The 17525-nt window shown below is 29.8% G+C and overlaps 2 protein-coding genes across 2 annotated transcripts; one reads left to right on the top strand and one right to left on the bottom strand.

The window, feature by feature from the left end:
* On the top strand, positions 8714-9945 carry LOC109348433 (photosystem I reaction center subunit IV B, chloroplastic-like). The gene is made up of 3 exons (XM_019588868.1): positions 8714-9053; positions 9630-9695; positions 9808-9945. Exons 1-3 carry the CDS (start codon positions 8805-8807, stop codon positions 9910-9912), a joined length of 420 nt encoding a protein of 139 aa, XP_019444413.1. The 5' UTR covers positions 8714-8804; the 3' UTR covers positions 9913-9945.
* On the bottom strand, positions 12811-15076 carry LOC109348434 (probable indole-3-pyruvate monooxygenase YUCCA8). Its single transcript, XM_019588869.1, has 3 exons — positions 14334-15076; positions 13628-13999; positions 12811-13325 (listed from the first exon to the last, which is right to left on the bottom strand). Exons 1-3 carry the CDS (start codon positions 14997-14999, stop codon positions 13098-13100), a joined length of 1266 nt encoding a protein of 421 aa, XP_019444414.1. The 5' UTR covers positions 15000-15076; the 3' UTR covers positions 12811-13097.

Raw genomic sequence — 17525 nt, forward strand, 5'->3', positions numbered from 1 at the left:
ATATTGTTTTGATTAAATGAGGACATAAATGAGAAAAGAATTGGGAGTTGTGATTATAATCCTTCAAAATGTTCCATGCAAACTATTCTATATGCAATCATTCAATCAAACTTATGAAAAAAATATTATAAGTTTATTGATTTTTTCTATAACTAAAATTAAAGAATCAATAATGTTTTTTCATTGGTAAGTATAAGGATGAATTTATTTTAAAATGTAAGGATTAAATTGAAAAAAATGTTAAGGTTAATGATATTGTTTAAAAGTTATTTATGTTCGCTTAATAATATACAAATTGACAATGACATTAATTTAGTTCATTAATTGTGTTTACACAATTTGTAATAGAAAAGACGACTTTAGTTCCACTTTTTGGATTGAAAAAGTAAATGATGTAATGTTTCATTAATATCCAAATTAATGTCACCAATATTTAATTGTAATAAATTGAAAGTCTAATCTTGATTTAAATAACAATCGACGAACTTCTTGTACAAATTTTCAAACGAACAATGATATTTGATCTACTATAATTTAATCATGACAAATTTAACTAAATCACTTTTAAGATACTATATATATATTTGGATAACCAAATTGACAATTCTTGATGTTTAACATTTTTCTTTCAAATATTAGGGATAGCATTGCCACCATATATTTCCCTTACATAACTAGGATGAGTACCTATAAATTTAGTTTTTAATTAAATTTATATATATATTATAAATTTTGAATAGTATTTTAAAATTATATATTATTATTATTTTATAGTAAATTACGCATATTTAACTATGATTATAAATTTATCATATTATTCATATGATAATTATTTTTACATATTCATTATTACAAAGTATATAAATATACAATTAAAATTAAAAACTTATTGAGTAGTGGATACTCACTACCCGCATAGATACCCATAAATACTGTGGATTTGAGATCGGAAAATTAATACATGTTGCCATCCCCAACAAGAGCTAATTGTTTCACTTAGGCTTTTAAAGTTATCACACATAACCAACAAAATAATTATTAAGCTGAGATGTAATAATTAACATCATAATAGTTGATATTAATTTATCAACAACAACGTGTGAGTTTGTGACTAAAATGCCTTACCAAACCCCAACCAGTTTCTCAAACCTTTTGTCGTAGGTACATTGAACCTAAGCTAAAGCCACTTTTTTCTTAACATAAAATTATTATAATGTTTCTGCATCAATTTTCCTTTTAAAATTGAAGAATAAATTTGAGATAAGATTCTCAATTAAGTACAAATTACAACATTAATTAACCCTTTGCCAAAAAAAAAGAACCTTTCACGTTACAAATGATTAGATATATTAACTTGAAGTAACATATTATAAGTGACTGTCTTGCAAGTAAAACAATAAGATAACAATTTAAATATGAGTGTAATATTGTTGTACTGACAATATAAAAAATTATATACAATTAGTGTATCATTCACCATTTATTTGAATCACTTTTTTCGAAAAGTCAAACATAATTAAAAATTAGTGGTAAATGATACAGTAACGGTATAAAAAACTTTTATATTATCTGTGTATATATATTTTTCTCTTTAAATATACTACACATTGCATGACATTATCTTCTTTTATATTTTTTTTAGACAAACCCTAAAGTTGAAAGTAGTGGTTAGATATCATTCTAAAATAATCACTAGGAACAGTTTCCTTCATGGATTGAATTAACCAATCTATTGATAAAATTAGGCTTGAAAGCAAGCTTTTGTTGGAGAGTGACTTGAAATGAAGGCATCAATGAACTATGGTATTCATTTACTTTCACATATCTATATGCAACACACATTACAATAAATTCATAGTCCCAATATATAATAGAATTTTTTTAAGAAATGCTAACAAAACATTTCTTTTGATACATTTTCTATAACTAGGTCTACTTGATGTGATACTCATTAAATCACATAAATCTATTGAATAGTATACATTTACCCTCTCTTTCGAGATGTATGATTATTCCTTCCAACAAGTGTTGTTCTCAGGAATTGAATTATTGATATTTTAATCATTTTGAGGATCTAATAACCTTACATTACTAGACTATATTTCTAACCTTGCTCTTAATTAAATAAAGAGGGAGTGATGTGTTATATATTTGTTTCTACTAGCTTAATCATTATAAGTAGTTTATTTTATTGAAGCATGCAGCTAATGCAAAAGTTTAACATGTTGTTGTCATCCAATGGGTGCGTGCAAAGTAGACATGAAATTGGTCCCATGATATACCTTGTATCTCCACATTTTCATAATGTAATGATGGTTGCACAACAAATATTAAAACAGATTAGAAGTTCTACCAAATAATTAATAACTTCTATTTGTTTGTTCACGGGTCTTTTAATGGCATTATTATATATTGTTGGACCAGAGTTCCATTGTTACATGGGTATCGGAAGAGTGAAAAGTCATAAATGAGACACTACGTCTTGAACCAAAACCTTAAGACATTAGTTTCATAGACATTTCCTTCTTATAAACTCTTTCATTCCTCCCGACTTATCCAATGTTAGACTTTACACTTAATAAACTCAACACATATAAGTTTTGTTAAATAGATTTTTAGAAAGGATGAGCTTTTTGGATGGTGGAAAACAGCCATAAAGAAGAGAAAAGCCTAACTTCATGACAAAGCCAAATCAACAACCCTTTTGGACATAGTTCAAGATAAACACATCAAAACTTTTTCTTTAATAAATACTAAAATAGTTCAGATACTCTATCAATCGATCCTTAGAAAAATAAAAGTCATAATTTACATAATTTTAGTAATTTACTTTTACATAATTTACTTTTTTTAGTAACCGATCATGTTGCTACTTGCTAGAAGTTAAGGAAGAACTAAATTGTCTACGTTTGTAAGATGGGATTTAATGGTTAGTTTTTAGTGACCTAAAGTGTACCCATTTTTTTTACATTAGAATATTGAAAGAAGTCTCATCTCACACTTTGTGTTATTTTATAGGTTGTTGAAGTTTGGCGATTGATTGAGATAAAATAAATTCAAAATATTACAAGTTTTTGACTAATCACCCTACTTTAATTTGATATATAAAGTCACACAAAATGTGGGAGAATAAATTTGTCACCTCAAGGTCATCCCATAAAATTGAAATGAGACATTAAAGTGAGTTGAAATAATTCCCCAATAATTATAGAATAAAATATCAATGAGATTTTTCTTTATGTGTTTCAAACTTAGGTCATTGTTGAGGAGAAACAAAATATGTATGATATATATTATTCTTGAAATAATTCCCCAATGGTATCTTTTTTATAAGTAAAGTTTTACTTGGTTAAATAGAGATTTTATGTTCATATTTACATCCTCATTGGTGTCCCGAACCAATTAAAATGTATTAGTCAATTAAATAGAAAAATCATAAAATCAAAGTTATATCTTAATATAATTTGATTGGATAGAGACTAGAAGAGACTATATATTTTGGGACATCATTGTTCTCACTTCTTCTATGGCTAAATACTCTCATTGATTTAATCAACATACTTAAACTATAAATTTGTTATAAAAAAACAACAACCTCTAGACATCTTCTATTGGGTGGGGTATCTTTTTCATCTTTAACATCACCATGACTAAGATGGTTATTTTCTTGTGGTATTGTGATGATGCAGGGTGTGACAACAAAAAGATAAGAGGACTATTATGAAACCAATAACTTTATTAAGTTGGCCCCATATCAATATTAAAGTGAAACCCCATACTTTAGAGGTAAAGGACCCTAGATTATATTCCTACATAATTATTGTTCAAAAAGCTTTGAAGGAATTATTAACTCCCATGGCATCTTAGTCATAGCTTCTTAGTATATATGAGATCACTCCAATTCAAGTATTTATGAGATGCATATGCATAATGATTAGTCATGAATTCATGATTAAATGTTAAAATCTCCAATTGATTAAATAATGAATCATTTATAATATCTAAAACTATATCACATACATACACAGTGATAATTTTTGAGTGAGGACAAGCCTAATTATACAAGTTAGTCATTAACTTTTTTTTGGTTTAAGAGCCTATTATAAAGTTGAGTTAGGATACTCTTTATAATGGAGAGACAAATATACCTAAAACATGAAGGAAAAAAAATGTAATATGACTTGACACTTTTATCCTCAAGATATAATGAAGCAACATTTTTACCGCTACGTGTAAGTGTAAAAGTGATCACTTGCCTCTCCATTAATAGAGAAGATCCTAACTCTCGAAAGTTACCCTAAACTCCAATTAACTAAAGTCAAGTTTAAAATGACATATTCTCCATTAATTGAGAGACAATGCAAATAATTGTTTTTCCCTTTATTTTTAATGGTAAAATTGTAATTTTATTATAATCAAAGAGAAATATATGTAGTTAAAAGATGTATTTTTCTTTGTTGTTTGAAGTACTTGTTTATCCGTTAATGGAGATGATACTAACTTGTTTAAAATGTAATTAAAGGAGATAAACTCTCCTTATAACTATATTTTGCTATTCTGAAAACCCAAAATTAAACCCATATGAATTTCCCATAGTGATTTCCAAGTATGCATTGACGTGTATCTGAAAATTTAAGAGCTCACATGCAAACATGTGAAACAGAAAATCCACTTGTATTAAAAGCGATGTCACAATATCAACTGGTGTTGGTTCAAGTGGTACATGCTTGATTCCCCTTAAGCAAAGTCTCGGGTTCAAGTATTGTGGATAAAAAAAATATCCGCTGGGAGAATTAGCCCCCATACCTGTGGATATTTCTGGCTCGAACATAATTGCTTCCCATGAGATATACGTGAGAAACAAAAAAAAAAAAGAGCAATATTTTCCAAAGCAAATTAAGGAATGATTTGCTATATGTTCAGAAGGGGATAGAAATAGCAACTTGTGCAAAATAGTTACAAGCTTTAGAACAAAACTGATGCAACCATTCACCACAACTAAAAATTACACTGAAATGCCCAATGCATTCATATCTCATTTTATGGATTGATTGAGTCTTCATAATATTGTTTTGTTCCATTTCTCTCATACCCTTCAAAAAAAACAACTCGCAACCCTAAAAAAAATTCTTTTTCTTTCCCATGTTTGTTTGGCTGAAAATCTGTTATATATATGAAAGCTTCTTGTTGTTGAATCATTGATTATAGCTCTTTAATATAAAAAATGGTATTAGCTCTTACTTTACTTTCAGTTTACTCCTTCTATTCTAGAAAATGCTATATATAGCATGAACAAGTATTACCATTGCATGTTTCTCCCAAAAAAAATTAACAACAAAAGTGGAATTTCATTATAATCAAAAGAGTAATTACATGTGTTATTAAAACATATTATTCGTTCAAGTTTGCTACTGGAGAGAAATCGTTCTTGTTTTTATTTTGCAACGGTAAACTAAATAAGCAACGTTCTTAAAGTTATGAGTCAATATTAAAAAATGGAAAAAATGTTATAAGAGAGAAATATAAATGTGAGTATGTTTGTGGTGTCAAGATAAGAACGAAATAAAGTTGCACCATTTGATGTGATTTTGGTTTAAGTTGTTGAAAAGTATAAACAAATATAAAATAATCAGTGAGACTTATTTAAGAACGAAAAAATGGTTGCACCATTATGGATGCTCTAATGCATAAAATATGTCATAAGTGTTGGTTAAAGAATTGAGAAAATAAACTATGTATTAGAACCTAATACACTTATTATTTTAAGAAGTTATATATTTATTCATTTTTCAATTTAAAATTGTTTTTCTTGGATTCCTTAACCAAGGGCATTTGTTAATAAGAACAAATGTGTATAATATTGCCTTTACAAAATCTTCCAATTGATCCAACTGCTACTTGAGAACCTTCTATCTAGTTACCATGGAACTTTAAAGATAAGCTAGATACTTGTACTAAATGGTTGATGAGACCTAATCTTAGTTCGAATGGTTGATTGGGGTTATATATATATATTGAGTTTATTTAAGTGTGAAGTTACACATTGGATATGCGGGGAGAAGTGAAATAGTTTATAAGAAGGAAAGACCCATCGAACTAATGCCTTAAGGTTTTGGTTCAAGACGTGGTGTCTCACTTTTGACCTCTTTATTCTTCCCATATCTATGTAACAATGGAACTCCATGATGGTTGGAAGCTCTCTAGTCGTAATTTTCTCCAACAATATGTGTGAATATGTGTGTGTAGAAATACTTGTGTAGACATTGTTTATACAATAGTCTAGACTAAACTAATCAACACTTAAATAATTAGATTCTTCTACCGCACAACTATTTTATATTAAAAATGATAGGTGCCACTTATATTTATCTTCCAAAATTATGTGCCTAGAAAATTAACTAAATAATTTTGAGCTATACGAAATTATGTAACCATGCATTGTATATATATATATATATATATATATTGGGTGCTTAGCCTCTTGAATTGTGTTAAATCACATGACAATCCATTGTTCATGTTTATGTATAATGAATAATCCTTAATTATAATGAATAAGCAAAAGCTTCTTCTATCCATATAACTCTGAAGCATCTCTCTCATTGTTTATATATGATAGAGAAATGACAAGCAAGAAAGAAAATTTCAATCCCTTTCAAGAATCATGTGTAAGCTGTGGCTTTCTGCATGCAACTTTTACTTTAGGATCTAAATAAGGATGTGCTTAAGATAATTATTCTCTCACTTCATTTTTTAAATAAGCTTATATTCCTCAAGTTATGTGGATAAATAATACAAGTTGACCATCTTTATCTCCTAATTATTCTTAAAAACTTTGATTAATCATCACTAATTTTCAAGGGATGTTTTTATGATTTGTCAACTTTCCAAGCAAAACTTGACATAAGAGCATGCCATATTAGCATTATTTTTCATATATATAATAAAACTCCTCATAACTTTGATCTACATCACCTCATACCAAAGCCAATTGTAGCTATAAGAATATGCATTTAACAAAATATAATTTTAGGATGACTTGTTTTTTTCGGCACAAAGTTTGTTTTTGCCCATGTAATCATAAATGATGGGACATGATAAAAATTATTAATGGAGATATTTGTTTCAACTTTTGAATTTTCATTGGATCACAAACTTTACTTAGCAAACTTGGCATGTGTTGTAGGAAAATCTTATATTAAATTATAGCTTGAAAAGAATAAGATTGGAAGCCAAATAGAGATATAATACTAGGAATGAAAGTATGGAACTTGTCACAAACGTTTCATGTATTTTAAAAATATGAAACCTAAAAAAGTCTTAATTACACAAAACCTCTTATGAAGATTTGCACACGCAAAGTATCTTGTATTATGGTTTGACCTTTGAAAAGAATATAAAAGATGGCCTACAAGGCATTATCCTCTGTTGGGAATTCTTGTTTTTGTTTTAAAGGATAAAAATGTTGTTAAATTTGTTGTATGTAATAGTATTTTCGGACTAGGAACAAAAAATTTGGACTAGAGAGAAAAGTTTTTATTTTGCTTTTAAGGATGTTATGTTTAATTACAATAGGCAAATTGAACATGATATTATGTTTAATTACAAGGACCCACACCGATTAATACATATCATTTTAATTAAAAAAAATTAAATCTTTATTAGTAATGTTGTTTTTATTTTGTTATTATTAACCCATAATAACGTATGAGATAACATTTGAGATAATAAATCTGGATAAGATATGGTTAAGATTGAGTACTCAACTACTCAACAGTGTCATGAAACACATTAAACCGAAGCTAATTTACATTGCACTAGCTATAGTGATTTGATGAGAGTACATTTGGTGTCCCACATTTTGTGTCATTCCATGTGTTATGAGATTGTAATTAGTCAGAAAAATACTTAATAATTAAATTTTGACTTATATATATTTTTTACGGTCAATCACAAGCTCATAGCATATGGAGTGACATAAAGTGTAGGACAATTATCATCATTCACCATTTTTATGGACTTGTTGGGCCTTCGGCCCAGTATAGCTGTATCAGGAATCAAGTCCACTTATACAACATAGTGGACTCCTAAGCCCAGTCCATCACTTCATACCTCGTACTTTGAAATGAATATGTCTCCTTTTTTTTTGTGTATCTTCGCACTGGAGGCAATCCTGTCCGAGTTGGTAACATCCACATGTATGTGGGACTAACTCTCCCAACAGACATTTTTTTCATCCACAATACTCGAACCCGATACCTTACTTAAGGGGAATCAAACATGTACCACTTGAACTAACGTCCATTGATAAATGTCTCCTCTTATTATGAAAGTTTATCGGTACGGTAGGGGAAGTAATATTAGAAATAAAAAGAAAAATACCTTTTTTACTGTAAGAATTTAGTGTGGATTATTTTAAGAGAATATGAATGATTTTTCTATCAAATGGATCTTTTTTTTGGGTTGAAAGGTTCTACCTAATCATTATTATGTATAAACTTCATCAAATAAATATTGTATTCAAGAGAATATTAAAAAAAATTATATTGTTGTGCATAATGTATAGCATTGTGGCCAAGTGATTTAACCACTATGAGTTGTTATTTTAATAACATTATCCAATAAGGAATTGGATATGGTGCATAGGTGGCTCAACCATAGTGGTGGAAAAGATTGATACACATTTCTCAAGATTAGATAATTCTCCAAAATAAACAAACAAATTTAGCTTCTACTCTAAGCTTATTAACTTTAGATTACCACAGAAAAATAGTGTCATTGTGTGTGTAAAAGTGTAAGTGATTATGGCAAGTTTGAACATGGCATCAACTACTTCATGTTTTATGTTGTCACATAATGTTATTACTAATAATAATTCAGCATCAAGGATCACTATGTTGATGTTTCCTACATTGATTATCAACAAAAGTTCTAGGCTTGTTGTGAGGGTAGCTGAGGAGGCTGTGACACCGGCAACCGCCGCAACTCCGGCTGAAGGTGAAGCTGCTTCTAAACCCAAGCCACCACCAATTGGCCCCAAGAGAGGTTCTAAGGTGTGTTAGTTACTTACACTCAACTTTTTAGTTATAGGAATAGCTTTTTATAATTTGGACTTTGAACTTACCCTTTGTACCATACTCAAATTAATATAAGCATAGTGAGAATAATGAAATACTTTAATTGCATGAATAACTCTTTATTATTACTGTATTTTTTTGTTAGTATATACTAGCATCTCATATTTTTAGTTGTATGTTAATTACCCAATTAGGAAATTTATATATTGCATATATGGCCATAACAATAAGTGTATCAATCAAAGTGTGTTAAAGAAGAAACAATCACCTGTCTCAAATTATATCTTAACTCGGTCATATACTAATGAAAATATATATGTCGATTAAAAAATTTAAATATTTACTATTTTTCTGTTTTTACTTCATTGTTATTGACGCATGATAAAATTTGTCTACGAACGAGGCATTGGTCTAGTAGTATAGGTCCCACTAGATCTTCAATATCAAATATTCGATTTCATTTTTTAAATGTTGTCTAAGTTGTTTTACACACATCAATAAAATCATTAAAAAAATGTTTTTATATGTTCTAGTGGTTGCACTTATTACCAGGTTAAGATTCTTAGGAAGGAATCCTACTGGTTCAATGGTATTGGTTCAGTTGTTGCTGTTGATCAGGTTTGTTTATACTTAAATTTTTCTCAATTTTTTCTAATGAAGTCATGAATATAATGTACCCAATTAATTATAGTTCAAGGCCCTTGTTTCATTGATTTTGTTTGTTATGCAGGATCCAAAGATCCAGTACCCAGTTATAGTTCGATTCAACAAAGTTAACCATGCCAATGTATCAACAAATAACTATGCTTTGGATGAGATTGAGGAAGTAAAATGAGTGATTAATCTATGTTAACTATAATTAGACACTTGTTATGCTATTCTAGTTACTAGCCTAAGGATTTTCATGCTATCTCTACCTTTTTATCTATATACACCACATTCTATATGTGGAGTTGTTCATAAACAGAAATTTTAACTTCCCTCACTTTTCTAATTGAAATCACTAAATCAGAAATTAAGCAATGTTGTTTTATACAAACTATAACAAATATCAACAAGGCTTTGTTAGATACAAGTAAATATCATCACTAAGGTTGCTGCATGCATACGAGTTTACGAGTTCATGTCCTAGAAACAGTCTATCCATTTATGGAAAAAGACCATGTATATTTACCATCTTCAAACTTTACTAAGTGAAAGTCTTGTATAATGGAATGCTCTTTTTATACTAACCTTGAAAATTGTTTAAAATGTCACTCTTAGTGAGTGTTGTTGGCAGCCAACAAGGCATCATCATGTGTTGAAATTTGCTTTGTTGGAAGCTATTAGTGAAAACTTTGAAGTGTGAAATCTAAAAAACTCTCGAGTCTCACATAGAAATTTTTTTTTGGAAAAAACAAACAAACTCCCAAACTCCCACATAAGAGAGATGAGAAACTTGGAAAAAATTTCATCTTATAAATAAAAGTCTATTCCGTTCATATTTTCTTGCCCAAAGTTGAATGCATTTTCATTCAACGTACTTTTTATTTCTCCCTCATAATTTCCGCTGACGCATTTCTGACAAACTTCTTCCTATTTCTTTCCGTGACGCTAAGAATTGGCCTAAACAACCAATTACTTGTGGGAATTTCGAAAACTGACATTGGTAATCAGATTGTGTGAAAAGAATTAGCACGAGTAGCCATACTGTGATTATTTCAAAAATTGACACTCGTAACCATATTGTGAATATTTTCAGAATTGACACCAGTAGCTATAATGTAGGTATTTCGAGAATTAATATTGATATTATGGTGGGTGTATTGTCTGGACCGTTTTATCCTAGAGACAGCATGTTTGATAATATGTATTATTTTATGTCATTTAAAACTGTTGCAAGCTACGATAATTAGTCATAGTTGGCTGGTTTTGGAATTTTACCTTGAAGTCTTACAACCCCTTCTTGCATGGTCCACACTTGAGTAGTGGAGATGGTGATATAGTAAAACATGGGAATGGGGTGACAACTAGGTTTGCCTCACTAAGGGTTACAACGTTGGATGAAGGGCACTACTCTTGTCTACCCAACTTGGGTCAATTCAGACCCTATCTTTGTCGATACTTCTTGTATTTAAGGATGTTAGGTTTTATTACTCCCATCAACTTAGAGTTTAGTATAACTAATGAACACTCCTATTTGACAAAGACAAGTTTCTATATTCATTTATCATTAAGTATATTAAGTGTTGAAAAACAACACAAACCCTTACCCAAAGAAATATGTTTTATTGGATTTTGAATGACCCACTTGCTCTAGTCCATTGTGGACATTACCATGTGAAGAAAACAAGTTCTGATTTGCACATTATATAGTTTGAGGAAGAATAAGAATGGTAGGGCCTTGTGGTAAAGAAGAGTAAATGCTATCCCATGTGGTCATTTTTAATGCTTTTATTAGTGAATGTCTTCAATTAGAAGTGTTTGGAAACTTGTAATAAAAGACAAGAGAAACAACACAAACTGCATTTGTTAAATGCAGTCAAATTTGAGAGGTTGCTGTGGTAAGGAATTTAGATGGATCATTCATGTTTTTCGATCTTACTAGTTTGATCATTTACAAATTAAAAAAATTCAAAATGGTTCCAAAAATGTCAAATGTGAGTCGAATTATCTTTTTGGAATCAAATTAGTTTCTACCAAGTATTTTAAAACATGCTAAAAAAGACTAATTTGACCCACATATGAAATTTTTGTAGATCATTTTGAGTTTTTCAATTTTTGAGGGATAACTGGTAAGGTAGAAAAATATGAAAGACTAAAATGAGTATTTATTTATTTTTTTTAATCAAAGAGCATGGGCACTCATTTGAATTGTTGGTTATATACATAATTTTCACCATTTTTGCCTTATTTTGATACTATTTCCCCCATTAATTTCAGCCAAGTAAACCTGAGAATGTACCCAAAAAAGAAAGAAACAAATTGAACCTCACACTTCATTACTTTTTTGGGTGTGAAATATCATAATTCATATGACTTAATAATTAGTTTCCTAGTGATATGAACTGTATTATAGTTAGGAATTATGCTTTACAGTAATGACTTGACTGTAAGTTACATCACAAGACCTTTTGTGGCTCTAAGCTTGAAGCATGTGCAAGGGCAGCAGTAGTTGTTTGCAACCTCTCAGTATTTCTCTATGTGGATCAAACTTTATATACCAATTATAAAAGACAATAAAATATCTATTAATATAAGGAGATATTTCCTTAGGCCATTAAAATAATGATATATGTCTTATTCAATTATTTTTTATAAAAATATTTCTAAAATTAAATGAAATAGCGTGTATATATATATATATAGAAGATTAGTTATTTCCTATTATGAATAGATTCTTTATCTGGAGGTGAACATATTTATGACCATACCCTACTCATAAGTTTTTGGGGTAGTTGTCAATCACAAATATTGAATCTGTGGGCCATTACTAGATATAACCTGCCCTACTATTTTGGGTAAAAGACAGTCTAAGTTATAACATTTATATTTGCATGTGTCAGATGAACATGGATATTGGACCTTACATCACATGAACAATTTAGTGTCAGAAATTTGGATAAGTTAATTTCTTGGCTATAAAAAATTATTTTCCTCATAGATTTCACATATTTAAAATCACTGCCTAGTTTTTTCAGGAAAAAAACTGTTATTTTGTCCCTTACATACACAAATTATATATATCAATTACATAATTTAACTTTATTTATGAAGTATGGTACTTGTTACATAGATATATATATCAATTACATGAATATTGGTAAATAAAAAAAATGTGAAAAGCCTCATCATCCTTGGTTTAAGAACACTGCCCAAATACATAAAAAAAACAACTTGGGTCTTAGGTGAGGGCTATGTCTCTGTCTGTGCTATCTGCTGTGTTTATTATGTGTGTGTTTTTTACAAGATAATGTTATTTTGTTTATGGAACAACAATTTCCTGAGACTAAAACAAATTAAGCAGCACTTATTAGCAACTTAGAATTGTGAAATGCAACGTCTATGACAAGCAATAGTTCTTTGTTTCTTTTGTTTAGTCTCTTGTTTCCACACTTTGCTAATATCTTGAGCAATATTCACAGCATCAGATGAAGCACCAGAAAGCCCTCTCTTTGTGAACCCAACTGCATAAAGTCCTGAATTTCCTTTCCAACCATGTGGGAATGGCATTTTTGGGTATCCATTCTTGGAGAAAAATTCACATTCCTGTCATATTATAGTAACCAAAACAAGCATAAGTTTAGTGCTAAAAATAGTGTAAAATAGAACAAAAGAAAATACTAATAATAGAAAGAAGAAGGTTCTAAAACAGGACCAAGATTTTTATTAAAAAAGTCAAAGTTTTAGTGACAGTTAAAAAGGACAAAACAAAACAGAACCAATCTGCATCAAAATGCTTTTAGAACTGACAATCTTCTGAGATGAGAATATTCAAAAAATGGAATTAAAAAAAAGAACTTTTTCTTTTCTAGTGTAAAACTAGATTCAGTGTTGAAACATTTTCTTACCTGAAGCCAAGAAGGGACATTACTGCGGTAACCAGTTGCAAGAACAACTGCATCAACATGAAGCTTTTCACCATTAACAAGTTCAACATCTCTATTATTAAACCTCTTGATTCCTGGTACAACGTTGATACCACCAGATCTAATCTTTTCCAAGGTACCAATGTCCAAAACTGGTGTCTTTCCCTTTGTGTTCTTCAACTCTAATGGTCCCTTTGAAGGCCTCTTTATTCCATACTTTTCTATGTTACCAAGAATAAACCATGTCAAGATCAATAGAAGCTTGTCAACTAACCAAAGGGGTAGCCATTTCAACATCAAAACTGCCAATTCAAATGTTGATAGCCCGAAAATTTCTCTTGGTAATACATGAACCTGTTTGGAAAAAACAGAACAAACCCAGTTAGATTTTATCCTCAAAATTTCATCTTTTTTATTCAAGTGCTTAAGATTTCGATTCAAAACCTGTAAACTATTTTTAGCTTATTTCTGAAATAAGCTAAAAATAGTTATTATGAAGGTCGCAAACTCTCGAATAAACGCTTAATTAAGTTGTTTATCCAATGCAACATGAATAAACTATTTCGAAAACTTAAGACAACAAGGATCAAATTCTACACGACTAAGTTGTAGAGACTATGATACGATGTAACTTAAGTTGTTAGACGAAGACAAACAAAAGAGACTAAAAAAGCATACAAGTACTTACCGAGCTTCGAACAACCATGGAAGGTGAAGCATGATGGTTGCAAAGGTCAAGTGATAGCTCCATACCAGAATTACCACAACCAACAACAAGCACTTTCTTACCCTTAAAAGGTTCACCTGATTTATAATCACTAGCATAAACAATATCACCTTTGAACTCACTTAGTCCTTCAATATCAGGTCTAACACACTCAGCATTTTCACCTGTTGCAACCACAAGCCACCTACAAATATATTCAACCTCATTTCTACTTGTGGAAGAAACAGTCTTAACCCTCCAAAACCCACTAGTCTCATCATACCTAGCAGATTGCACACACTCATTGAACTGTGGGTTGATCTCAAATTTCTCTGCATAGGTTTCAAGGTAATCAATGAACTGTTTCTTTGAAGGGTATTCAGGAAAATCTTCAGGGAATGGAAGTTTAGGAAGTTGGCAGAATTGCTTTGGAAGGTGAAGTTTCAACCTATCATAGGTTCTTCTTTGCCATAGTGAGGCTATACAATCTGCTCTTTCAAGAACAACAAAGGGTACCCCTTCATCTCTAAGGCATGCTGCTGTGGCTAAGCCTGAAGGGCCTGCACCTACAATCACAGGGCCATTCACCCAAATGCAACGTTTTGAGAAGAAGTCTTCATGATCAACTAGGCGAAATAAGTTCTCCATTTTTTGAAATATTTTGAGTTTGGAAGTTGAAGAATGGTTGAGAGAAACTTTGGTTTGGTTTATGGTATTGAGAATGTGATGAGTTATGGATTGAATGAAGAATGTGGAGGGGTTGAAGTGGCTTAAATAGATGAATTCGGTATCATAGGTGCATGTGATAGAACATTATTTACAACATTATTTTTCTTTGGTATGTGAATATTTTATGACATTATATTCTGTTCATTATTTTATTAGATCATACTACGTTATAGTTGTTAAAATATTGTGCAAAGATTAGCATATAATTTTGTGAGGATTTATTGAATTATTATTCTTTCCTTTGAAATTATTCCTTCATCATTACAATCATAGTGAGTCTTACTTTTTTAATATTTTTTATGAATATCAAATATTACATGTTTAATTCCCTTTAAGGAAGGTCTTGAGTTTGAGTCTTGTAGGTAAAAAAAATACATGTTGAAAGAGTTAGCTCCACATACTTGTGGATGTTCCTAACTCGGATATAATTATCTACCGTGTGAATATATATGTAGAGAAACAAAAAAATACAAAATATGTTAGGTAGCTCATAATTCATAAAGGTATGATATTTTCATCACTCAATACTCAAGTAATAATCAACTAGGGAGGGCCTCCTTGTGAGGTATTAGCATCATTTGTGTCACTATATATTTTAGGTTTGTGATTTGTCATGAAAATAAAATAGCTTTTAAATATTCAATAACTTGGTAGTTTATTTATTTATTAATCATGCATTTGTGATACAAAAAGTGACATAAACTATGATACAATGTATGTTATCAACCTGTGAGAAGGGTTTAATACTTAAGAAGGGGTCAATGAGTAAAATCCAAAAAAGAGGAGGCAGAATGCAATGGTTAACCAAGAAGTAAAAGGAAAATTCAAAGGCACTAACCCTTGCTTTGGAAGTTGTGAAAGAGAATGGAAGAGGATCACCTGTTTCATTTTTTGTGTCTCATTGTGTCCCCATTCAATTGAAAATTGTCACATACTTAAAAAGAAAAAACGTAAAAACAAAACATAATTATTTATGTTAGTTGATGGAATTTGATTGGTTTGGGACATGAAGACAATAATATTTGGGTATAGAGGATATTGGTTAGAAAGAAAACGAGAGAAAATAAATTGAAGAGAAAGATTTTCTTTCTCTCATTTGGTTGATGAGAGAGTAAAAAATTAAATGAGGTCCACCAAATTTTCTTCTTCTCACATGTGAAGAGAAAAGTGGGGGAATTTGGATAATGATCACATCTTCCAACAAATTCTTATTCCATATTCTAAGCTAATCACTTACAATTACAATAATTAATATAAAAAAATTATTTTCTGTTTTTATGATTTTTAATTTTACTTAGGTGTCACTTTTTCGTTAGATTGATACACAAATGGAACATCAAAGTGGGATAAGTGATCTTCATTTGGGGAGTTTAATCACTTATTTATCTTCTTTATCTATACAACCAAACAACACAAAATTCGACTATATTTCTCAAAAAAATTCTCTTCTTCTTCTCTCTTTTCACTTTCTTTCTCACATATTTCTCTCTTACTACCTTCCCTCAACCAAATGGAGCATTAACGGTTAGGTATCATCCTTATTGATTCTAATGGTTCCATACACTAAGGGCAGATCCTCTGATGTGTCACATGTCAGCGGCACACTGAAATATGATTTGACTTGTGGTGAGAAAAATATGAAGTCGATTAAGTCTCATTAAGAAGTTGGTTTCCATAAATATATTAGACTCAAGGTCCGGAAAAAAATGTATTTTACATTACCTCAAATTTTAAGATTCCTATTTTATTTAAAATTTATTATAAAATAGATCTAATTAAATTCTTTTGATAACATTGTATATTTATTTTGGAGGAGATTCACTTATTCCTCATCCTAGTTATCAATTCTAGGGAAATTCCATGGTTTGAATTAGTGAGTAGATCTAAACCATTAAATTTTTCTAGAATTGATGGCTATGATGATGAGTAAGTTTAAAAAACTTACTTTTGGAGTAAGTGAACCCCCACTTTTTATTTTGATCTCACAATTTATTTTATACTCTCAACTTTGTTCAAAATTTGAGATACAAAATTCAAATAATTAATTTTTTTATAATTTTGGGCCTAATAGATATTTATGAATTACCTTACAAAAGTTTATACAGATAAAAAATTCATTCCAATGTAATATCTATGTACTATAGGTTTAAATATTTATATCTAGTCACTATATAATTTACTATTTATTTATATTATTTTTTTGAAGAGTTAATAATAATTAAAAATAAATGATTGTAATGAACTAATAATGTATAAAACTTTTACACTGTTAATACGTGCATTTTTTCCTCTTCATTTTATTCTTTTCTATAAAATTGTACTTAAAAAATCATTTAGCACAAAAGGTGATGGTTTACATCCCCACTTACATATTAATCAAAGAAAAATGTATAATATTACATGGCAAAAAATGATGAGTAGGAATGTAGGATAGGTCCAAAGGGA

This window comes from Lupinus angustifolius, chromosome LG05 (genome assembly GCF_001865875.1).
Source record: "Lupinus angustifolius cultivar Tanjil chromosome LG05, LupAngTanjil_v1.0, whole genome shotgun sequence".
Classification (NCBI taxonomy): domain Eukaryota; kingdom Viridiplantae; phylum Streptophyta; class Magnoliopsida; order Fabales; family Fabaceae; genus Lupinus; species Lupinus angustifolius.